At 36.9% G+C, this 25629-nt stretch overlaps 2 protein-coding genes across 13 annotated transcripts in view; one reads left to right on the plus strand and one right to left on the minus strand.

Annotated features, from left to right (window-relative positions):
- KCNA4 (potassium voltage-gated channel subfamily A member 4) overlaps positions 1-25629 on the minus strand; it is a 110703-nt gene that overhangs the window by 48539 nt on the left and 36535 nt on the right. The gene's annotated exons all lie outside the window — the stretch shown is intronic.
- FSHB (follicle stimulating hormone subunit beta) lies at positions 742-4608 on the plus strand. 3 transcript variants are annotated; one of them, XM_072038039.1, is made up of 3 exons: positions 742-871; positions 1315-1474; positions 2097-4608. In XM_072038039.1, exons 2-3 carry the CDS (start codon positions 1316-1318, stop codon positions 2331-2333), a joined length of 396 nt encoding a protein of 131 aa, XP_071894140.1. In that variant the 5' UTR covers positions 742-871; position 1315; the 3' UTR covers positions 2334-4608.

Consider the following 25629-nt stretch of genomic DNA (forward strand, 5'->3'; position numbering starts at 1 on the left):
ACATGATTGCCTGTTAGAAATATTTTTAAGTTTCCCTGTAACGTGACAATACTTGATCTGAGATCACTGGCAGAAAACACATATCTAGAATCTAATTATGACATCTTTATAGTCCCTTTCCACAATACAGATACCCCTTACATAATTTTTTTTAAAAGTGACAATGTGACAGACAGAAACCAGGAGTGCCTACACTGGGATAGAAATCAGAACCGTGATGAGCTATGGTGGTATTGTAGATGGTAAAGAAATGTCAAGTTTGGTTTAACAAAACACATACTCCTAGCCTTCTTGGACCCCTGATCAATAAACAAGTACACATACAACCTACTGAGTAAAGTCACTCATACCTAACTTAGAGAAAAGCAATTAAGACTGGTATCCTGAAAGTCTCAGGAGCATACTCTTGAGATAAGAAACACTCTGGCAATGTCTCTGCTGTGATTTACCAGAGGACCAGCTTGCACCCTAGCATTTCACTTTGATAGCTGACACAGAACAGTTAAAATACCCAAGCATTTTCACAAAAAAATAGGCTTCTCAACCCATTTCCAAATTGTGAAATGGGTCAGCTATTTCTAAATGCCAGCGAATAAAACCCAAGCAAATTTCTAAAAAGACATTGTAACAGTAACCTTCATGATCACTTCCTAAGTGTGTTTTGCTTTTCTTTTTTCCCCCCGTCTTAACAAAGCTTGATCTCACTGTCTGGCTGAGCATTAATCCTCTTTCACCAAGTACCAAACTAATGCTTGCTGCATTAATTCTCTGCAAATCCACAAGGTATAAGTTACACATGATTTAGTATAAAAGGTAAGCTTGGGGCTTTCTTTTCACTATAGCTATTACCAGGAAGGCAAGTAGAATACAGGTGAGTTTTCATCAGATCTTGATCTGGAAATATTTTTTTGAAATTGCAAACACTGTATGCAATTAATTTCTTTTTTAAAGCAGGTTATCCTTTGCTCTTTATTTTTTTTCCCTTGTTTCATTTTCTTTCTCCTAAAAGACAGGACACATTATCTGTACTGAAATTTAGATGAAGTATTTCATTGAAAGTAGTATAATGTTCAGCTGTTCTTACTCTACAAAGATTGCTGATATACTATTTCAGTTGCTTAGGAAAATCAAACTCCTTTAACAATAAGCATACAGATAGATCTACTTAATTACTTTATCCTCTGAAAGCTTGCTATTATAGAAACACTTGAGGGTAATGTGAAGACTTAATTTATTCCTGTCTCTATAAATATTTCCTGTTGTAAATAATTATATGTTTCTCCAATACAGATCCATTTTCTGCTTTATGCACAGGATGAAGACACTTAACTGCTATGTGCTGTTATTTTGCTGGAAAGCAATTTGTTGCTACAGCTGTGAGCTCACCAATATTACTATAGCAGTGGAAAGAGAAGAATGTGAATTCTGTATTACAGTGAATGCCACATGGTGCTCAGGATACTGCTTCACAAGGGTGAGACTCTTAAGTTTAAGCTTCAAGCATCAGAATTAAGTAGTGAAGTGATTTATGAATAACCAATTTCTCCAGTTCATAATATACGCATGGGCAGGATAAGCCTTGTGAAAGAACAGGCTGAATAATGGCTATGTTATTTGACAGGAAAGTAGATAAACTGACAGTCTGAACAGTAAAGGGAAGGGTGAAAAGACACTAGTTGAATTCAGACCTTTATTTGTCTGCATACATTGTTTATATTGTATAACTAGCGTTGAAAGTATGAGAATCTGGATCTCTGCTTTCTGTTCAGTTTGTGGTTGCAAACAGACACAATAAAGCAGTGATCACTACGTAGACTCTACTTTTCCAATAGAAAATAATTTAAAGAATCAAGCCATTGATCTGCACCTTTGTCTGGTGATGGTATGAAACCTATCTTGCACAACCATTCTCCTGAAAGGAGAAGTATATGGATCTAGGTGCAATCCAAATAGCCTAATCCAAACCCTTTTTATCTCAGTGGGATTTTCCCCACTGGTTTTACAAGACTTCACATTAGGTCTTCTATTTTGTAAAAACAAAGAATTCTACCCTGTAATGAATTTCAAAATAAATATTTTCTTCTTGTAATTTTCAGGATCCGGTATATAAATATCCACCAGTATCATCCGTTCAGCAAACATGTACCTTCAAGGAGGTTGTGTATGAAACAGTGAAGATCCCTGGCTGTGGCGACCATCCTGAATCTTTTTATTCATACCCAGTAGCTACAGAGTGCCACTGTGAGACCTGTGACACTGACAGCACTGACTGCACTGTGAGGGGACTGGGGCCATCCTACTGCTCCTTCAGTCAGAATGGAAGCAACCAATGAAGGGTACTTGAGATAGTAGTTTGACTTTAGATGTGTTCTTCTAAATAGTGCTGACCAGGTTTAAGTGGAAGCTAATAGCCGAGGCTATTTAGAAACTGACAAGATTGAAAAAGATTTTTTAGGCCAAAATGGAGAGCTACTGACTATACTTCTCTTCAGGCCTCCCCTACTTCTTCTAGTTTCCTTAAAATCACTTTCTATAGAATGTCTATAGAATGTTGCTTATGATTCCTTCTGCTCTTGCCTCCTCTTCTTTTCTATTCCACCTTCATTCTTTATATTTCTGTATTTCCACAACTTAGTTTGCTTGGCTTACTCTATACTATCCCATACTTTTAAGAAGTTCACAATCTCCATGCCTTTATTATGCCTTGCATCTCTCCTTAGAATTCACTTATCCTAAAAAGCCTTGCAGCACTGGTCCAGCATCAATAGTGTTAATAACTACAGGCTGGACTGTAAACCTCTCTCAGATGAGATTCTGATTTTTTTTTTTGTTGGCAAAATATTTCTTAGTCATTATGCTCTTTAAACAATAACAACATGTTTATTTAAGAGCCAAAATCCTGTGTTCAAATGTTAAAAGTCACCAAACTCTTGTGCTCTCTTATTAAGGATTGTTAGCTAAGGCTCAATGACACAGTGACACAAATGACACGAAATCCAGGTCCTACCTGGCTAACTTGCTACTTGAAATGCTTGGATGTTTACCTTCACCTGGGTAAACAAATGTCCTAAGTCAGTCCTATGTCCAAAAAAAAATTGCAATGCATTTGAAATGCTGCATTTTCTCTTATTATGCAAGAGAACTTAAGAATGAGAATTATTTCAATGCTATTTAATAGAGGAGTCTCACAAATGGTTTAGGGATGAATCTAGAAGAATCTGACCCTGGTTATGCAAACCTGGTGTGAGAGCATACCTTCAAAGTCATTCACAGTAGTGCCTCTGAGACTGAAGTGAATTCATACAATTCTGCAGCAATCAGTATGAATGGAACTGGCTGGAAGCAAGGTGGAGATCTAAATGAGAATGGAAAGTTACCTAAAATTATTGGGAAAATGGTCAGAAATTTAAAGAATGAAATCCTACCAGAAAAAAGAAGATATGTCTCTTCAACAGAAACAACCACCTACACAAATACACAACTGACAGCAACCGGTTCAACAGCAGTTCTGCACAGAAGACTCTGAGGTTATACAAGCTAAGCATGAGTCAACAATACCACACTACTATGGAAAAGCAGAGATGTAAGAACAGGAGCAGAACTGACATGATGCACAACCTACATCCTCTACTCTGTTCAATCTTCTAAGGGTCTCAGATGAGACATTATTTCCAGTTTTGGACACAGAACATCAAGGTATTGAAAAACTGGAGAAAGCCCGCAGAAGAGTAGTAAGAATGAATAGAGACCTAAATAACATGACTTAGAAGAAAGATCTTTTTTTAAAAGTGTAGTTGTTTGTCTTATGGATGGTAATAGGGAGAAAAAAAAAAAAAAAAAAAGTGAAACGTTTTTCATGCTTGAAAACTGTTACAAAGAGAAAAGGAACAGTCAGTTTGCCATGTTCATAGCAAACAGAACAACTAATGCAAGATTCGGAGTAGTCACTAGCAAATCTCCCAAAAGGAAAAGATAAATAGACCCTGAAATAAATAGTCAGGGGAAGGAAAGAAGAGAGAAGGGGGTCTGTGGAGTAGTGGCAGGTCTTCAATAATATGTTCACCTGTCAGGAATGACAGCAATAAAGTTAACCTGCCATGAGGCAAGGGAAGGAAGTAGACCGCCTCTTGAAGTGCCTTCCAACACTATTTTGGTATTACTCTACGAGCTGTCGTGACTGTTTTTGAGACCCTTATACAAATGTTTATTTAAAGGGAATTTGTTACTCTGGATCTCTCTTATTACAGATATTTTAACTTATTTCATTTGTAACTTTTTTACTGTAAGATATTAGCTCTTGTAACTTAATTTTATTTATAAGTTGTATCATTATGGGCATTTTCTTCGGTCTAGTGGAGTTTTAAAAATGGTAAAGTAATAGGTAAATCAAATTGTGTGTAATTTCAATTTTAAGCAAGAGTTGACTTCAGTTAAATACAAATATATTGTTTACATCAGGAATTATTTCATCTGGATGAGGGAATTCTGGATAATTGCAAAACAGAGGAGCTTGAAGCAAAAAGTATGGAAAAACATATGATTTATTTCTGTAAACATCTACACTGTCTGTTGTGCACTTTGGAATAATAAAAACAACTTTTTGTTGCACTTGTGTTATGTACGTCTTTCTTAAATTGTAAACTAAAAACTTAAAAGTCCATCAGAAGTCTATCTGTGCACTTAATAATGCTTTAAACCACACCTTTCTTCCCCAGAAGTATTTTCATGGGACTAATATACCCACCTGAGCCATATGTCTTTTTTTGCTTTGCCAAAAAATATATATCCAAATCACATCAAATAAAAGATTGATACATTTTAGCCTGACCTGGTAACATTGTGATGAAATATTTTTTAGTTTCAACACAATAGAATTATGAATCAGAATAATGATTATTACGAGTATATTTTTTGAACTATAGGGATTAGAACTTCTCCAGAGCTCAATCCACAACTCTCATGAATTTGCTTGCATGTGAAAACAAGAATTATACAGATATTATTTCATCTACCAGACAAACGCAACCACTCATTTTCATTTTGCAAAGGAATCTATCCAGAACCTCAGAATTGCAACAAATGGAGTCAAAGGAGTAGTAAATTTAATACCAGAACACTAAAAAAAAACTCCTAATCATGCGCCATTTCAAGCCTCCAGACTCACTTCTTATCTCTTACATATCTTAGGTACCAATGCTGAGTAAAATACCGAGACCTAGAAATCAGAAAGATGTAAATAAAAAGGTATTTCATATAAGCATTAACTTCTCATATAAAGGTGCTCTCCATACAAGCACAAGCAAAATACAGCCTTTGAAAATATCTGTCAAATGCTTCCTCAACCCCTGTCTAGTACTTAGAGATGAGTTCTACCGGACTCTTTTCCATATAGCTGGCTTTTGAAAAGATGAGTATTTCATGCAGCAAAAACATTATGTATTTCAATATATCAATAGGAGAGCAGTAAAAGAATAAATTCTTGAATTTAGCTTCTTTCTCTGATCATAGGTGATCACAAAAAAAAAAAAAAAACAAAAAAAAGGTTGAGAAAACATGCAAGTCCCATTGAAATCTTTCTGTTAAAAACAGTAAGCCTTGAACGCACACCTCAATTTTTATGAAACTAGCAACAACATTCTACTCCAAAGTAAAATCCGTTCCACATCAAGTCAACAGTTATTTGCTGCTCTGTAGACTGATTGCAAACATTTCAGTAGTTTCACTGACAAATTCAGAAATTCTTACAGAAGCAGCGCTGGCTTGACTTGAAGATACCACGGACTACCTTCAACAGTTTGTCTGGCAGACTTTGTCTTATCGATGTTCACTTTCCATTCAGTTCCCAATAATCGTTTCATTAAACTTAATTATACTTCAATGTGTTTCAAAAACTTTAGTGTAATTTGAGGTTCAAATCTGCTTGGAATTATTATTTAAGAAAAATATTTAAGAAGTAGTTCATATGCTGTTCGCCTAGTGCTATTATGATGAATAAATGGCAACTCTGTCAGAGGTATAAGTCCTAGTATGATATGCTATTAAGTAGTAAATTGGTGGGAAAGCTGTTAGACACATTCCTTATAGATTCAGAAGGACATTGGCAAAAGTTCTCGCCATGGGCCTAACCCTTTCCACTGAAATCAATAGGTAAAAGTTTTTCAGCTTCGATTCAACTGTTCTGCTAACACAAAACTTGTCAAAAATCTCATACAAATTCTAACTTTAAAGGCAGGCTCTTAAAAAAAAAAAAAAAAAAAAAGGAAAGAAAAAGAAAAAAAAAAACTTTTAATATGTCAGCGTTAATCACCAACCTACAGAAATTAACTTTTTAGAGAAATGTCACGCCCCTGAGGTAGCAAAAACTAAAATGGATTAACCTATCTTCATTCTTACACAATTTATTTACTCCCAGGTAAACATAATCCTCTCTTTTCTTGCTTGAAAGCAGAAAACCTGGAAAACTGTTACTTATAATCCCCTGCTGAATGGATGCAACATAGAGGCAGGCCGTACATAGCATTGAACTGTCCTTTAAAGACCTTTGAGAGGAACAAAATGTAGGATTCGATATGTTGTAATTAACTGAGTCTTTCAAATACCCAGATGTACAGATAAACTGCATGAAGATTATTCATCTCTGCCACCACATCTATGAGTGAATTAATATTTTCTATCATTTATTATGCAGACAGTTTGACCTTGATCTTATGAGTGTCCGTGCCAGTCGTACTTGAAGCTCTCCAGACATCAAGATGGGAACATGAAGTTCAGCAGCAGTGTTCATAGTCCTACTAATTGAAATGACCATTTAATCCTAACCGCCTTTTAGGTATAAAGCACACCCTGATTCTACAGGGATGCAAAGAAAAATGCATTCCTCACCTATAAGCTATTAATAAAGCATCAGCATAATAGCATCGCCCCGCTGCTGTCAATGCTCAGCTGTTATTCTCAGACTAAAATCTGTAAACCTTTAATCCTATCTTTAAACAGGTTGCCACTTGTCTTTATAATGTTGGCATAAAACCAGGCTCACAACATTATTTTTTTTTGGCCATAATTAAAGCATATATATATAAATGCCACCTGGTATTAACCCAACTGACACATAAGAATGTATTAGTCATTAAAAAAAAAAACAAAAACACACATACAGATCTAAGCTGAGAGAGAGGTAAGTACAAACAACAGGTGGAAAACAGGAATGTTAGAACTGTGGTTTGTACCTGTGAGGTAGAGGCAGCACTTATCTGGGGCTATTTATATGGGAAAAGGAAAAACAGTGGAGAGTGTGGTTACTGTGCCATATTTCTTCACCCACACACCTCAGGAAGTGCATTTTGCTTTGGTAGTACACAATATTTAGCCACACGCTTTATTTTCATTAAAAACACAATTAATTAACATCTTGTTTGAAACTACAAAGAAAAAAAAAAAGAGATGAGCAGTTAACCTGAAAAATTCATTTGGAGATGGTAGCCTTGAGATTAGTGGCTCCCCTCCACTCAGGCAACGGGATCTATAATTTTTTTCTGTGTATCTCATGTTTCTCTTCAATTTATGTTAATAACATAAGCTATCAAAGCCTTGGTCTTTCAATGTGACTTACACTGACAGACATTACAGCAGCTCACAAGGCTGCAGTCTCTGGGAAATATAGCAAACAAAGCAGCAGGGCTAGAGAAAGAACATACTTTCAAGAAATCAAATGTCAGTGTTTTATTATGTGTAGGTGGAGAAGAGACAGAATTAACTAGCTATGCTTTACCACCTTTAACTATTCGTTTCCTTACATGCTACAACTCTAAAGGGCAAGAACAAAGTTTTTACTTCACACTAATGACTTCTTAATTCACTGAAAAATACTGTTTTTCCAGATGCATTACATATGTAGCATAATGTTATTCTATAAGAGAAAACTTGAACAACTTGAGAAAACTGATTTTCCCTTTGCTCTGTGTATTTAAAAAAAAAAAAAAGTTTCATTCAACTATGGTATTAGTTTTCATTGTTTCCTTCTCTCATAGTAAAACATTGGCAGGTCTTCATGCTTTTGTGAATGCTAAGAAGCAAGAAAGAGCTTTTTTTGGTTTAGACGCTGTCAAATTTTTGGCAATGATGCAAAAGGCTAAGGATTAGGTCTATGCCCTGGCAGCAACAGCCTTTTCAAACAGGCCTTTAAGAACATCAACAGCATGATTCCACATAACACAAAAGTAGGGTCTGCATTTCAGCTAGCGTAATGATCAAGAAATAATTAAGACAATTTAATATGAACTCTGCCCCCACTTCCAAGTAGTATCAAAGACACATCTACCAAGCAATTGATCTGGTCCAATCTGTTCCAATTTCTTCCTCACCATATGACTTCTCCTTTTAGAATAAATACCTGAGTCTTCATGAGAATTCTCAGTCACAGGCAATCTAATGCTTCAGGTGGGAAACTGATTTACACCATCAGTGTTACCACACAGTGTAGTAAACCACACTGGCTTTGTTTATGCAATCTAGCCTTAAGACAAGTAGATCTTTATCTATGAGTAGCTGGATGTGTTCATATACTTGGATTATTATGTCTGGAACTTGAAACCACTTTATGCTGAGATGCTTAGTTCAGGGACAACATAAAACTATAATGAAACCAGCTCCTGTCTATGCACAATCTAGTTAGTTTTTGTCAGTAGGCGTGTACAACACACAGAGGACTGTCATTTTAAGGCATATATTCATACAAACACCAATACGCAACAATTTATTTACAAGTTATGTTGGCTATTGCAGATTTTGACCCCACCAAAGCTATTTTTTGATGCTTCTATACAGTGATAACCCATTATTCTCAAACTGTTTCCAATTTATCCTAATCAGCCTATACCTTAGTATCAAAATTTTAAGACAGACAAGATGACAACATAAAGCTATGTAAGGTCAGAGTGATCTCTCTCATAGAAATGGAGTGCTTCTACTATCAGCAATACCATCTAGCATTTTAGCAAATCCTAGAAGGGAAATGTAGTCCAGAATAGCATTCCATTTATTAAAGTGCAGTCACCCTTATTTAACACTCTTACGCAGCAATAAGAAATACATGTGCATGACCAGAGACCTAATTTGAGATAAAGTTTGGTGACAAATTTTTCTGGTCCATTTTCTAAAAATAAAATAAAATAAAATGCTACTTTAAAAATATTTCAAGTGATGGTATTCTAATAAATATTTTAATAATAACAAACAGGAAAAAAAAAAAAAACTTATAAAAAGGCCAGTAGTCTCTATAAGTGTCAATAAAGTTAAGATTTCTTATAATTAGTATTCTTCTCCATAATATGTCTGAGTTAGAAGCTACCCTGTCAAGTTCCCATACTCAGGTGTTAAATTCATTAGAGGTAATGAAGATTCAGGAGCCTGACAAAGGTTCTGTTCATCTCCAAGCAAGCACCAAACACCACCTCTGAAAACAAGCACTGCAGTAATGGAAAATGCATTGCCTGGAATGGTCTAACAGACTCATAGGAATCACTGTTTTCTTCAGAGCATGTTTCAGGAGTATCAGGATAGCTAGCAGGATTACAAGGCATTTCTATAAGCATCTGAAGAATATCCATTTAGTTTTCCTTGTAGTTTCTAGACCAATACTGCTTTAGTAATAAATAAAAAAAAAAATAGCACAAGAGCAACTCTGGGAATGAACATCATTACATCAGAATAACTAAGCCTCAGTTATGAATTTCAATATTTCGGGGGTTAAATACCCAAGGGTTTGAGATGCCCTTAAATAATTCAGTCCACGTCCTTTCAGTAGATGTCTGATCTATTAAATATTCACTAACACTTTGAAGACTGGAATAGTGTCAGATCTCAAATTAGAAAATTTCCTTTTAATGTCACTCTTGCGTTAATTTCTGCCATATTATTTCAGGTTATTTGCCACATCTCAAACTAGGTAATATTAATAGCACAAAAAATTATAAAAAAAAAAATTTTCTTTCTTATGTATGCAGTATGCAGAGGGGAGGTTAGTAACCAATAATTCTGCAATTGACATCTGTAGCCCCATCAACTTCAAAACAGGAAAAGTAACCTGCCCAAGGATGTGTCAGTCAGTAAGAGAGACTTTAGGACCTCCCTGACTTCTAACTTCAGCAAAGCAACACAAAAACACAGTTTGAAGCATAATTTAGCTGGCAATATTATTAAACTACACCAGTTTATTAAAAATGTATCCATATATTTGGTCTGAAAATAAAATAAAAGCTTATTGCCTGTGAAAAAAGGAAGAACAAAGGATAAGAGTCAAATTATAACTCTACTATTAGATGAAAAGAGCCTACTGTAGAGCTGCCAAGATTTTGAAAACAGACAACTAAACTGGGAAATCCCTTCCAGTCTTGATACAGCATTACTACATAAATCCTTATTATGTTATATGGCTACAAAACCACTATGCAAACAGCTGTTGGGAAAGCACTGAAACAAGATCTTTTACACATCAGGAGCTTTGTGCCACAAAACAACTCTTCTGCTTGAAATATGTCACATTGTCCTGGTGAACAACGGGTCTGTGCTGGCAAAGGATTTCCTGTTCACCTCAGCTGATTCCTGATGTTTTCATTTATGCAATTTAGTTCTTTCAAATTGTGAATTATTTTCAGGTAGATACTAATAAGTGTTTTGATTACATGGGTTTCAGGTCCAGTTTGTACAGATAATGGATGAATTATGGACGGCTACCTACAACTATTGGCTAGAATATTTAGTATTTAGAGTTAAAAGTCAGTAATATTTCCAAAACTGAACAATCCAACAAGACTAGAAAGCAAGATGCCTCATTAGTTACACTTCTTTGTATTAATGAGGGAACACAGTAAGGGACCTGTTTTCCTGGTACACTCTGACCAGCGTGTAAGTAATGATGCAGCAATAAATATTGCTCTTCCCCTGCATCTCACAGTGTCCCCTGCGCCTAAGGCAGCAACCCCTCTCTGTAAAATACCCAAATGTTATTTGGGTATTTTACACTTTTACTCAAATTAAGAAAAAAAAAAAATAGCAGCTTTGCTCTTCCTTTTCTCACCACTTTTTCTGCCTACTGCTAGTAGCAGAAAGAGATATTCTTGCACATTTTCTATCATGACTTCATTAAGAAATCACACGTACTCAGAATAAAGCCTTTTGAAGTGCAATTCTAGTAGAGTTTTCATGTCAGTAGCTGTTCTCATTCCTTTCACAAAAGCACCTGAAATCATGCCTGCTTCTCCAAATCATGTGGATAGCTGCATGCCCACCTTATTCCCATTTACAGAATATGCATATATCCAGTTATTCAATATATATAATATTATAATATATATATATATATATATATATATATATATATATATATATATATCTCCAGTTATTCAATAGCTTTTCTAGCTTTTGCTGTAATACTAACTGGATGCATAGCTGCACTCTCACATTTGGGCACACAGAGCTGCATGTCTGAAAATCAAAATTTCAGTAACTGATAAATGGCAATAACATAAGGTACCAAGAGCCATCATCATGGTCAAATGCAAGGTCCTGCACCTGGGCTGGGGCAATCCCAAACACGAATAAATGCACAACAGACTGTGTTCTTTTTAAAAGTTCTCAGATGAAGGGCATATGACAGAAGTGAGTTAGCTCATGCACAACTATACAGTGCTTGTATTTGGCAGTGAAGATAAAATAAAAACTTTCTGAAGGACTCCCAACCCTGGTTCTCTTTGGAAAAAAATATGTTTATAAGTAAATCCCCCCAGATCAGGAAGAGGTACAATAAATTCTATAAATAAGCTACCACTGGTATTTTCAAATGCTTCTTTAAGTGGCTTTCCACCTCTGCTGAGTACCACACTGAGTCTGTTTTACTGCTGTTCTAGCAAGAACAGAATGAAATTGATACTGTGACAAGAAATGCACATGTGAGTAATGAAACTCACACAGTCTGCATTCACAGTAGAACAAAAGATAATTTTCCCTTTCACCTCTTTAGCTCAGACACCCTTTGACATTCATTGAGCATAATGTTTTGATTTCAAGTAATGTTTTTCTTTGCTTGGATGAGTATGACCTTTATGTGGCACCTGCACTAAAGTAAAATTCATTGGCAAACCAAGGCCGGACAGATTTTCCTGGTGAACACTTGAGTTTCCAAAACAATTCACACTAATTCATCGTAAGCAATCCTTTCAGGAACCCAGCTTTAGCTATCTAAATTAAAATCTCCACAACTCAGGTTTCCTAAGTCAGATTTACTCAGTGCTACACAAATATGTCCTCAGGTATCTCACCAGATCAAGCTATGAGTCTGTGTATCACTTTCCTGAAGTTAGGCTCTGAAATTCCAAACAACTTATAAGATTTCCCACACTTGAATAGCCCTTCCTTAACGCATAATTCTTTTTTGAAAACAAACTTCAAATCACAAATGAGCTTTTGAACATACAATCCCTTCTGATTTTCCTATATAGCATTAAGCACAGCAATGAATTTATGCAAGTCAAATGTTTTGTGCTTAATTCCAAAATTCACTTCTGGATGACTTCTCATTATCTTTATGATATAAGTAGTCAATTCAACTCCATTGCAACTTAAGAATATCTTTGGTCTATGTCACATTATTATGATCCACCCAGGAAGTTGAAAAGAAATGAAATGGAGCCAACTATTTATCATGTGACAGCACCTTGGCACTAAATATTATCAATTATTTGAAACTGAAGCACAAGACTTAACAAGAAACTACCTAAGGATTTATCCTTGATGCATCACCTACGGAATTTGTACTTGCTTTTCCAGATCATATAGCTACTGTTAAATTTCTGAATTTGAGTCTTAAATTTCAGAAATGTATTTAGATATTTTAGTTTTGCTGGGACCCGAATAGGGGACTTGGCTTTCCAACATAAGCCACACTGTATGTCCTTATCTTCCTGATACCCATAAGCACAGGTATAAATATGAAATTTCCTTCATATGATCATTCTCACACATAAACAGAAATTCATACTCCTGAATTTAACTCAAGTAAAAAGAGAGACTGAAACTAGTTGATCATAGCAGAAGCACATTCATTGTGGGTGAGCAGGGGAATAAACAAACCAAATATACTCACAGAACTTGGTTCCTAAAAATTGTTCTTAGATAGCAGCAAATACTGTCAATGTAGCAGATACTAAACAATAGGTATCGGGCACACTATACGACCAAGGATGAGGGGGTTATTTCATATTCCTAGGACAATATTTGCCTGTTTATTTACTTCTGCTCAAGTTATGCAGTTACTGTGTGGTAAGAAACCAACAGAAAGTCAGAGAATTAAGCATTGCTGTTTCATCTGTGCTATATATAAGCATCTGTAAATGTCTATGTCATATAGGGGATATTCTTGTTTCCTTGGATAGATTTCTGCTGCAGAGCTTCCAGAGAATATGCCTTCCCCCAAGTGATATTGTCCAATAACGAAACATTTGACAGATGGGACAAAAAATTGTCCATGATTATATTAACATACAGCAGTAAAACACATGGAAAAATAGTACACCTTTGGGCTTGCTATAGACAAGAGTTTCATGAAAAATGCTCCTGCACCGATCATCAGCCTTGCTTGACAACCTACCTGTGTCATTGCTTTCTGCAGCCTTACACTGACCACGCCTTCTCTATTTTACCAACCATAAGGTATTTTTGCCATCACTTTCAAGGCTCTTTAGGATCGATCCTTCCTACCCATCAACTCTTATAAAGTATTTAAAGGTCTCTGATCAAGCTACAGTGACAGCTTCCATCATATAGTAGTTAATTTTCCAGATAATCACCTGTATTCCTTCTGTCATCAAGTTTAGAGTTGACACATGAAAAAAGATAGTTTGTGGTTCTCCTTCATATCTTTCTTTCAAATTCTGCTTTATTGTGATGCCAGTAAAAAGCATATTATGATGTATGAAGATACATATTTAACACATTGATCAGGAATATTAAATTGTCTCCTTGACAGTCTGTCTATAAGTATCTATGTTATTTTAAAGCTATAAATTATTTATTCCTCTCAATCATGCTTTAGAGCCTGGTGGTTCATTCTACCACTTATGACACGATAAATGTGCAAGTATCCCCCCGAGGCAAAGGAAGCACTCGCCAAACCCGCAGACATCCCCCTTTTTAATTTAGAGTAATACAACAACATCTCCACAAGATGGCACTCCTCCACGCCCAGATGGAGGAATGTGCAGCATTGGCACTCACTCTCTTGACTGCTTATTTTCAGGAAGGATTCAGTACTCACTGAATTGTATGGAAGTAGTCAGCACGCAGAAAAGATATCCCAGTCTCTTGGAAGTACATAAGTAAATGTATAAAGGGAAGGAAAATGCAGGACAGTGAAAACTGCATTTTTTCCTTTTAGAAAATATGGAGTACATATTTCATAATATGCAAGCAGCCTATGAAATATGATTGTCTCACTACCACTGCAAGACCAATTCAATTACTTCAGATGCTCACTCAGTCCCTGACAAAGACAATTCTCTACCTGACGCTCTATTTTTCACCCATGCAGACTGGCCCATAAGGAATGCAAGATTAACATTCAAGTAGGGTGAAAATTATCAAAGCAAACAATTATTAAAAGTATCCAGTTAGCAAGGAAACCCCAACAACAACAAAAAAGTGCAGTGTAATTTCAATGTCCTCCTAAGGGTCAAGTAAAGTCTTTGTAAATTGTTGCAAGTGCAGAAGATGCATGGTACCTCTGCAGTAAGAACGTAGTACGATGAGATTTCAGGGCGTTACTGAAGATAAGCCAGTAGCACACTGAGATTAAGACAGTATCTTCTCAGAGGCTCTGGCAGGACAAAAGTCTTGAAGGATGCATGCAGAGGCTGCGACAGAATCCTAAAGCAGGAGAGAGATCCTATGAACTGTAACATCTCAGGCTGAACAAGATAATCTACACAGCTAGAACTATGCTCCTTTATCTAATTCTACCTTCACTACTCCCAGCACCCAAAGAAGGGCAAGGAAGCTGGTGAAGTGTGTAGAGAACAAGCTTCATATGGAGCAGGTGAGTGAACTGTGGCTACTTAGCCTTGACAAAGGGAGGCTCAGGGGAGACCTCCTTACGATTACTTCAAAGGACGTTGTAGAAGAGTGGGAGTTGGTCTTTTCTTCCAGGAAGCAAGCGATATAGCAAGAAGAAATGGCCTCAAGTTGCACCAGCGGAGTTTTAGGTTGGATGATAAGAAATTTCTCCACTGAAAGAGTTCTGAGACATTGTAACAGGCTGCCCAGGGATGTAGTTGAGTCACTGTCTCTGGAGGTATTCAAGACATGTAGATGTGGTGCTTGGCCCAGTGGTAGATTTAGCAGGGCTAGGTTAACAGTTGGGCTTGCCAATCTTGGAGATGTTTTTACAACCTAAACGATTCTATGATTCTATGTTCAAATAAAACAGATTTGTACCAAAGCTGTAACTTACTTGGTCATTGTCCTGTTCAATAGTGCACAGAGTCACAGAATCAGCAGTACGGTGGTGAATTAAACTCTGTGTCAGGAAAGACTCAGACCTCCCAGTAAGAAGTACTAAAACTGACTAACATGATCTACCTCTTTCCCAAAGATCAAGTGAAGGGAGAATCAATTAAAACAAACAGCCATGGCAGTTTCTGCTTTATTGTTAGTTTTATCTGAAACACTGCAGGCTGTATCTAATTCGAAGACACCTGCTGACCTCAATGGGCTCTGGATCAAGCCTGAGTTGAGGAATACTTCTCAGTTCTCTTTAACAAGACACTCAGTTGATTAACAGCCCTCCTGCCTGCTACTCTAATGGGAATGCTTTCATTTTTATGCTTCTCAAGGCAGCAGATATGCTTGCACAATCATCAGCAAGAAAACTTTAAAGAAAAACTGTGTAACTGCAGCATCCCCTAGTGTATTTACACTGCTTACCTGTTACAGAAGATCCTAAGATCACTGGGGGCAGATCCTCATTTCAGGATGAAGCTATTGTCATATTGATTGAAATGCTGATTCTAACAGAGTAGGTTAGCTGATCTTTTTACAGCACACCTTTCTCTGCATATCAAAAATACTGATATTAAAAAAAAACATTAGAGACAACAGCATGAAAAAGCGAAAACTCTGAAGACCTCCTGAACTGAACAGTCGAAGGAAGCTTAACAGAGATCACAGATTTTCCATAAACTGCAAGATAATAATGTGAGCTCACTGTTCAGAAGATATTTGATGGATTTAAAAAAAAAAAAAAAAAAAAAAAGCAGAAAGGATATCAAGGGGCAAGCAGTTAGAAGAAGTAGAAGCTTGTAGAGAGGGCAAACCAAGTCTGAATACAGCAGCACTATATTCCCACCAGAGAGGCTACAATTAGTGTGTAAGGGAATGAAAGGAACAGTCTGAAGTAGCTTTTAGTAATAACAAAGCAAGTAGCCTGAAATTGTTTGCTCTAGTTTAGCTCTTAACTCATGCTTACTGAAAACATGTAGTTTTCATGAAAACTACACGTGTAACATGTCGCTTCAAATGCACCAAAAAATGAAGACATGAAAGCTGATACAAAAGGTCGGACATGTGAGAAACACCCTGTAGCCAGTATCTTTGGCTCAGGCGAGGATCTCGGTGAAGTAGTAATTTATTTGCGATTGCAAAGACCAGCACTCCACAAGCAGGAGAGCACGCCTACTAGTTCCAAAACACAGTTTATGTACTTTTTGATGACAGGACCCTCCCCTATTTCCCCACTGAGTGGGTAATCCAGGTTCACAACCTATCTGATGCTTCACAGACTACGCATGGCCTTCAGTTGCCGGCCTGTTAAATTTCAAATTTCTTTTGACACTTTTACTGTTTAAAGTGGTAATGTTTTTTCACTTACCTGACTTGACTTAACACCGTGATTTTCACCTAATTGCTCTAAAGAGTCTGGTTGTCTGCGTTTTACAATGTCGCCTGCTAAGCTTTCTTATCACTGTAAGCATATCTCAATACTACATTCCTTTCCTCCAAACAATGTAACTCTGCAAAAACATTTCTATTCCCGCAAACACATAGTAGGTCTTGCTTTCTGAAGAATGAGCGTAAGAGTGAAGTACAGAAATACTCAGAGCACTTTATTTTTCATTTCTTTTAGATGTAGACTCAACTAGGTTTTCTGTTTGACTATCTTGCTAATGCAAACATTACTGCTCAGAATACTGTTATATTTCAAATAATAGAAAGGGTGATTTCCAATGGCACAACACTGTGATTCAAAGCATGTATAAAAATAAAAACTAAATGGGCTGATATTACTTATTTCCTTTGAAATTATGCTGCTTGTCGTACAGAGAACTTTTCATTTCCAAACTGCTCGCTTTCTTTCTGCTTCATCTCATGGAAGTCATTGCCATTAACAGCAAAAGAAACAGACATTATTCCATAAATTATCCACTGATGAGTAAACAGTCTGTTGCTCCAGGAGAGATGGGACAATAATACCCATATTTTAACCAGCATGCACAGGAAAACCTTTCTTGCATAGAAAAACTGCTGTCTGGGCTGTTTTAGCGTGTACTCATGAATCATCCAGTTAGCAACTTGGAATTCAGATCCTCCTCCAAGAAGATCAAGTCCCTGTCACTGGAACAAACAGATTTCACTTAACTGACAACACTCTTGGAATACAACACGAATTCACACTAAGAATGGAATAAGAAACAAAAAGGAACAACGGTTGCTCAGTCTAGCGTGATACGTATGATCAACAAGTGCTTTGCAGCATCAATACAACCACTTTATGGAGGCTTTAGGGATACAGCTAAAATCCATCCAAAAATATCAATGGCTCTGAATTTGTAAGTAAATCTGATTTTGGTTACACTGAAGAATATGCCATTTCTTTAGTAGTAACAAGGTGATGGAAAATAAAACGTATTCTGTATTTGGCCAAGCAAGGACTACTAGTAGCAGAAATACAGGCATATACTTTATCATCTCATTCCTACAGCACAGCGATATGCCAAAGAGACATGTTCCAGCTCAACAAGAAGCTTTACATTTAATCCAGGAATTAATTTGTTTTATTTTTTAATCATTATAGGAAATAAAATTGAATGACCTTAATGATGCTTCCTGAGTTTATAGACTTTGACTATGAGCCTATTTATGCCTGTGAAAGGTAATAAAAAAAATCGCTATCAGATTCAAACTGTTTAGTAAGGGCATACTCTGTTAACACTCAGGGGAGACCTTTTCTTCTTCCACTTTAGTGGGAACTAAAGTGACCCCTCAAAGCTGACAGTTGTTTATATACTTCTTGAAATCTTTTTTCAGTAGTTGTAAATAACTGCAAGAGAAGAAAGATAAGAGAATTTGGCCCATATTATTGCATTCTAATAAAAAAAGATGTGTTGACATTTCTTTCCCCTTATCAACATAAATTAGAGGATATTATCTCTCCCCTGCACTTGACATTCAAATGAGTGATTGGGAAGGGAATGAATGGTAAAGGGAAGTGTAATTACACAGGTATGACAACACATACCTGTGTAATAAGTGGGGTAAGACTGGTAAATCTTGACCAAATACTCCAGGAGGAGCAACCAAATTTTCTGGTTCCTGGTATCTGAAAAACTAACCCATACAGTTTAGTAATCTGAATGGAGCATTTGATGACAGACTCCTACAACCCACTTTAGGCTTTTTGTTTGTTTCCTTGGGAGTTATGAGAAATAAACTGATCTACCTATTGAATAATATCCACACCTAGCTGCTCTGAATGCTGCATATACATGTATTAAATGGACTTTTACATTAGAATTTTAACCTGTTTCCTTCTCCCCACCCCCATTCAACTCTATGATTTTTTTTGTTGTTGTTGTTGTTTTTTTTTAATTTATCTCTAGAGTCCTAAAAATAACTAGAATTGATTGATGACACTGAATAATGTTTCTCAAATTTTAAACACATTCAGTTTGAAATCTAGCATGACCCAGTGTAAAATTAAACTTTCGACTTCAAATCAGAAATCTACTACGTATGTCTGCTGCTTATGCTTTGGTTTTGCAGTGTGACACTGCATAGAAATTTCAGAATGCATCTGACCAGAAAAACACTTACCAAATGTACAAAGAGGAATTTGTGGCAATTTATCAGCTTGTCACCAAGACTAGGCAGGGTGCTCACGGAAACTGCAAAGTAACACTGATGGAACATCAGCATGTGACTGCTGACGCCTCTAATTTACTCCTTGGGAACCAACTTATTCTACAAAATGTCAGCAAAAAGCCAAATCAGTGCTTCCATCACTTTCAACCCTGTGTCTTGCATAATGCAGCTCAGGAGCATTAGAGCTCTCCTTTTGTGAGCTTTAGTGACTTTTCTGCTGGTCATGATGCTAACTGGAGAGTAAAGGCAAAAGTAAAAATGTTTAATACCCATCCTGTCTGGTGGTATGAATAATATATTTCCCATTCAGAAAATATTTCTACTTTTTTTTTTCCCCCTTTAAACAGAACAAAAATCAATGTTTGCCATTTTCTAACACTTTCCACTACACCAAAAAAATCAGTGCTAAGATCCAAAACCACCCGGAAAACATACTGTTAAACACAGTTCTGACCTAACTCTAGAATACTCACTCTGACTCAAGCGCATTACACAGTAGCCACATTTCACTTCACAAAATTAGTTTCCTTCTCTTTCTGCAAAGAGAGGCAAAAAGAATGAAACACTGTGTAAAGTACAAGTTACCTCATGGGAACAAACACTGAACAAAGCAAAGGCTGCTGTGTACTCCACTGAACTGTAACACTCCAAAGAGTTTGTCATTACTAAACAGAAAAGAAAAAAAATCAGAAACACAAAAATCATACATTTACCAGAAAATATTCTCCTGAGACTGAATACTATGGTTTCCTTGCATATCCCTCACTTGAGTAGGCAGTGATCTGAGAAAAGATAAACCTGCATCCTGCCATGTGCAGTCTGAACCTTGGGAAGGTTCAAGTGAAGCCCAGATTAAAAAACATCTCTCCAAGTGTCTTGGTGCCAGTTAGATAAACACAAAACATTAAAACAGTTCTAGGGAAAAAAAAAAAAAAAAAAAAAAAAAAGCACTAAAATATTAACAATACTAATAATTCCTTTGATGGATAATTTTCCTCAGCTTAACTATAGCCCTCATACCCTATTTGCTGAGCCATCTGCTGGACAGGTTTCCCAATACCTATTTGCTTGCAGCAACAGAAGATTTTATTCTTTTTTTTTTTTTTTTTAATATCGCAGCTGACACAAATTATAGCCCACAAGCATGGCTCCTGGCTGCTAGATTAATAACATACCAATAAAAACAAAATTATTGTGAAATACTGGCAGAATTTGAGTAAGGGATTCCATTTGATCTCAGTGCTTAGATGTGTACTGGATACAGCAGCATTTCTGTGCTCCTAGATCCGAATATGCAGTTTAGGAGCAACTTAAGTTACAGGGGCCAAACAGAACCACTGACAGCCTTCCCTTTTTCCTATTCCCCTTCAGCTGCAAATGCTTTCAATTTACCCAAGACAGCACTCTAAAGCACACTGCACATGCATCTTTAGATACAACCACTGTCTTTTTAATTTCTTTTGTGTAGCACTTTGCTCATTTAAAAATACACATATTCTGATGTGTTATTTAATAGGTCGAACAACACAAGGTAAGACACTGGCTCCATCAATCTTGCTCATAACTGCATGCTGCTTAGCTGAACTAGAACTTTACTCTTAACTGCTGCTTTAAAGAAAAAAAAAAAAAGAAAAAAAAAAAGGAACAAGAAATTTGCTGGGTTTCGATAGACTAACTATCAATGCTGGCCATAAAACTGAAAAATCACACCATCCAAGCCACCCTATATTCTATGAACTCCAGTGTCTGCATGTGTATCCGCCAATGGGTGGTAAGTTATTGCTCAGCTGTTAGATTGCCTATTGCTCTCCTCAGATTTTGCACTTGCACATGACTTACATTTTCAATAGACACTAATACCAAGCTGACAGCTATGTAATATTCTAAGGACTTTTCCAAGGACATTCTAGATTTTCAAAATCAATGGAAAGCATTATAAAATAAGTCAATGCATGCTTGTCATTCAGAATAAGAATAATAAGGAGACTTAAAAAATTATCCTGCTCATTCTAATACAGTAGCATAAAGAGGCTGCATGACAATAACACTCAAACTCTGAAATAAAAGAAAGCAATATAAAACACCGTAAACATTGAGATTGCAGAAAGAAAATGGGAATTGCACAAAAGGAAAACAACATTTTGGTCACAGTCCATTAAAGTGAATAAATAAGGAAATGTTCCAGTGGTATGCTTATATACTTAAAATGACATGAATTCAAGATGACAAATGGCCCAAATGTTCATCTCCTATAGCTGGAGGATAATAAAAATAAGAAAACAAAACAAAGCAAAGCAAGGAAAGGATAATATTCATTTCAAATATCTGAGATGTCAGGCTTCCAACTCCACCCTCCATAAGCATGCCAAGTCATTTCATTAGCATACTTGACAGTCATTATGTTTATTTACAAAATAGTTCATAATTGGGTAATCTGTGCACCTCTGTGCTATGCATATTTCTTCAAGCACAAGTGTGGGCTCTCGGAACTGTTCCCATCTTTCAGATCATGACTTCATAGGTGGCCAACATCCCATTCTTCCCTTTCAGACTGACCCACACATGGCAAGAGCTGCCACACATTCCAACAGGTCTGTCCTGGTTTCAGTTAGGACAGAGTTAATTTTCCTCCTACTAGCTGGTAGGGTGCTGTTTTGGATTAGGATGAGAGCTCGGAGGGGACAGACCCAGGACAGCAGACGCAAACTGGCCAAAGGGGTATTCCATCCCATCTGACATCATGCTAAACAATATATAGGGGTGGCTAGCTGGGGAGGGGGCCTCAGTCAGTGGGTGGTAAGCAATTGCATCGTGCATCACTTGTTTCGTACACGTTATTAGCAGTAGTACTATTATCATTATTATTATTATTATTATTTTCCTGTCTTAATAAACTGTCTTTGTCTCAGCTCACAGGCTTCACTTTCCCCTTTTCTCTCCCCCATCCCAGAGAGGGAGAGGGGAGGGTGAGTGAATGGCTGTGTGGTGTTTAGCTGCCAGCCAGGTTAAACCACAACAAGGTCCCTCAATCCAGACAATCAGCGACCACAACAAGCACACTGAGCAATCTTCTTGGTCTGCAATGTAGACAAGACACTATTACCTCCATATGATGTGGGAATTTTGATGTTCAGCCAGCCAGTTTATCATGCACTTATAAAGGAGGTTTTAAGTATTGGGAATGTGGAGGGTATTGTGTTTACTAAACCTTTGAGATGAGTTATCAGCTACTGCTCTTCTCCACGTCTCAGAGAAATGACCACCCTGAACCAAGAGCCAATGACAAAAAATCCTGGAGTATAATTTGAGTGCAAGTGTTCAGCCAAGATCCGACTCTGCAATGGCACCCAACAGCATGGTGGTTCTGTCCAAACAGTGGAGATGCAATCAAGCAACAAGAAAGATTATCAAGAAAAATGTCCTATCAAACCTACTTAAATACAAAACAACAGAAATAAGAAGTCTAATATTAAATTAAAATAAGAAGAAAATAAGAGTCTAATATTAATTCCATAAAACAGAAAAGCACACGCCCCATGAAAAATAAAAACTGGGAAAATACCAGCAGTTTTTTTCAAAGTAATCAGTAACTGTGTTACTATGGAAAACCTACAATGACGTATAGCTGGCTAGGTATCAGCTGGACAAGTAGATAACGGGAATCCTTCTGATCTTGCTAAACAATGAGGATATGGAGTTTTGATGCAGTGGTATTACTCGCAATGTCAGAATTGTTCGTTGTAATTCAGGATTGCATGACGCCAGCTTCAGAAACAGTATTAACCCTGTGACATCATGACACTATCATTTCCCTGGGATTTCAGTCACCACTGAGCATGTTTTTATTAGCTTTGAAAAAGCATGTGATGCTTCCTAATGTAAACAACTTTTGAGGAGGCTGGACAACGTTTTGAGGAGGCTCATTAACCACAAGCATCTCAGTGATTTTAACAGAAGTCTCTACCATCACCAACAAGAGCTGGTGATGGTAGTAGTTGTTGCTGAGTATCATGAGAGATAAGAGTGTGTTCTCCCCTCAGTCACACAGAAGGTAGTATGGACACATCATGAACAAATTGCACAAAGGAGGTGAAATCTCCTTGTCTCTCTGAACTATCTCAGATGCACTGATCATACATCAATCTTTGCTATGGAATGCAACGAGCATTGGAGTTGGCTAAAAAATGTTGAGAAATGCTGATCTGATGATCCTACGAGGACAGAGCATTAACACAGTACACCGACTTAAGAAAATGGTGCCAACAATCAAAATTTGAGTACAAAAATTATCTGAGAGTGAAATGAAGCTGTTCTGAAGAAAGAGTGTTAAACAGCTTACTGAAGTTCAGGAGGACATGAATTTATTTAAATGGAAAAATAATTTATTTTCCCACAGTAACTTGTGTTTAAGGATCAGGGTAAATTCACATCACTGACACAAGAAACAAAACATTTGAGACATGATGGTGACAAAGACATCTTAGAAGATGACAAGGAACGATTACATCAGAAGTATTATTGGGAAAAAATAAAATTTTGTCAGCAGTCAACCAGACAACTTACATGCTGGGATAACCTCCAAGACAGAAGAATAGCCTTGAGAAAATCATTACAGATAAAACTATAGCAGGTCATTACTGTACAACTAATATACAACACACCCAGGGAAAAAAAAAAATAAAAAGAAAATTTGAAGTTGGCAATGAAGAAAGAATATTAAAACATAAGTAAAAACAGCCAGTGGTATGAGCTTTCTTCTCAAGCCATTTGGGGCTTTCTTATTTTTTCCTATTTTTTCCTATGTTATTTTTAAATAAAACTGTCTAATACAGTATGTGTTGGTTTTACATTAGTTTTTGAAAGTTAAAAACCACTACATTTAGGCTGTGACTATTTGCAGTACTTGCTGGTACCTGCTCACAGGCCTATGAGCCTGCTGCAGCCAAATACACCATTTTCTCTCCAAATACATAATGACGCATGAAATCCAGGGGCAAGCGGTGTGTTGTTAGGCCACCAATTTGTCACGAAGCTGTAAAATTGCTGGACAATGTAATTGTCTCCCACACTTCAAGACACATACACAAAAATTACTCCTTAATGTAAAACCAGAAAGGATATAAATAAACTTGATTTCAGTAAGGGTTTCATGGGATAACCGCCTCATTTCTGTAAGGATTAAGGAACCATGGTGATTCCCACAGCTCCAGTTGACAGAAAAGTTGAATAGGAACATCATTGTGCAGCAAGCAATGAAGAAAAGGGCTGTAGAACTGAAGGACGGACTTACAGAACTTTGTGTAGAACCCAATCCCTCTAACAGACGAGGACTAAACAAAATCTGAGCTCACAGATACTTCTCATTTCAGGTGATGCATACACACATCTGCACTGACCACTTCATTACCAAGGCTTTATGTTTGATAGGAAGTCATGCAACACACAGAGTTAAAAATAAGAGTCAGTTTCTGACATTCCTCATCACAAACATTTCAGGACTTGCTGTTTCTCAAGTGTAACTGAGGAAGAGGGGCAGAACTCATCTGTTAGCAACAACAAGATTAGCAAGCAAATGTATTCTTGCAGCAAAGTGTGACTAAAGCAACAGGCCATACTAAAACAGGTCTCATATGAATTATACCAATGCAACAGCACCAATAAAACCTTGCACAGCTGCTCCCAGGGATATAAGGCCACTCTGAGACTTGCTAGATGTTATTTCTACTTAGCTACTGAACTACTTCAGAATTTCAGAAAGTCATTTAAAATCTCTAAGTACCATTTTGCTGGCTATAATAAAATGGTGGTAATGACTAGGACCTCCTTAATAAGGTAATAAACTGATGAGTGTAAGATAGGTGGGACTGGCCCTGGAAAAAACATGCTATTTAAACTACAGTCTGTATCAGCTACCCTCAGCAGCAGAGACACTTTCATGCCAGTATAACTATGCCAATAAAACAAAACTTTTCCTTACATAAAAATATCAGAGGAGAAAAATTTCTTCTTTTCCAGACAGTATCACAGAGCAAGAGTTTCCAAGATACTGCTGATAATCACTGGAGCAGTTTGTGCTGAATACCTTTTCAAAACCTAGGACTTAACTACAGTCCTTGTCAATGATCCAAGTCTGGTGGCAGCTGTACAGCCAACACTCCTAGATGTGAATGCTGATCTGTCCGTTTCTTCCCCCTGAACTTTGGTGTTCAATTCAGGGAGCCTTACAGTTTGCTCTCTCTGGCAGACAGCATAAAAGAAATGCAGAATAACCATGAATCACGCCCTGCTCTTTAATGGGAAACAAACTTACCAGGCTTCCTCAAACGATGTATGACCTCTAAACCCACACTTGCATTCAGAAATAATGCCCCCTGATGGGCACATATTCATTATTTATTTGCTTCCTCAGGCACAAGAGAGCATTGGGAAGAAGTAGCAGATAAA

Source organism: Anas platyrhynchos, chromosome 5 (genome assembly GCF_047663525.1).
Source record: "Anas platyrhynchos isolate ZD024472 breed Pekin duck chromosome 5, IASCAAS_PekinDuck_T2T, whole genome shotgun sequence".
NCBI lineage: Eukaryota > Metazoa > Chordata > Aves > Anseriformes > Anatidae > Anas > Anas platyrhynchos.

Bases quoted from the DNA above. Each gene is read 5' to 3' on its own strand.
- FSHB (XM_072038038.1), top strand. From the start codon at position 1,307: ATGCACAGGATGAAGACACTTAACTGCTATGTGCTGTTATTTTGCTGG. The intron at 1,475-2,096 runs GTGAGACTCTTA...TGTAATTTTCAG, and splicing joins CAGGATACTGCTTCACAAGG to GATCCGGTATATAAATATCC.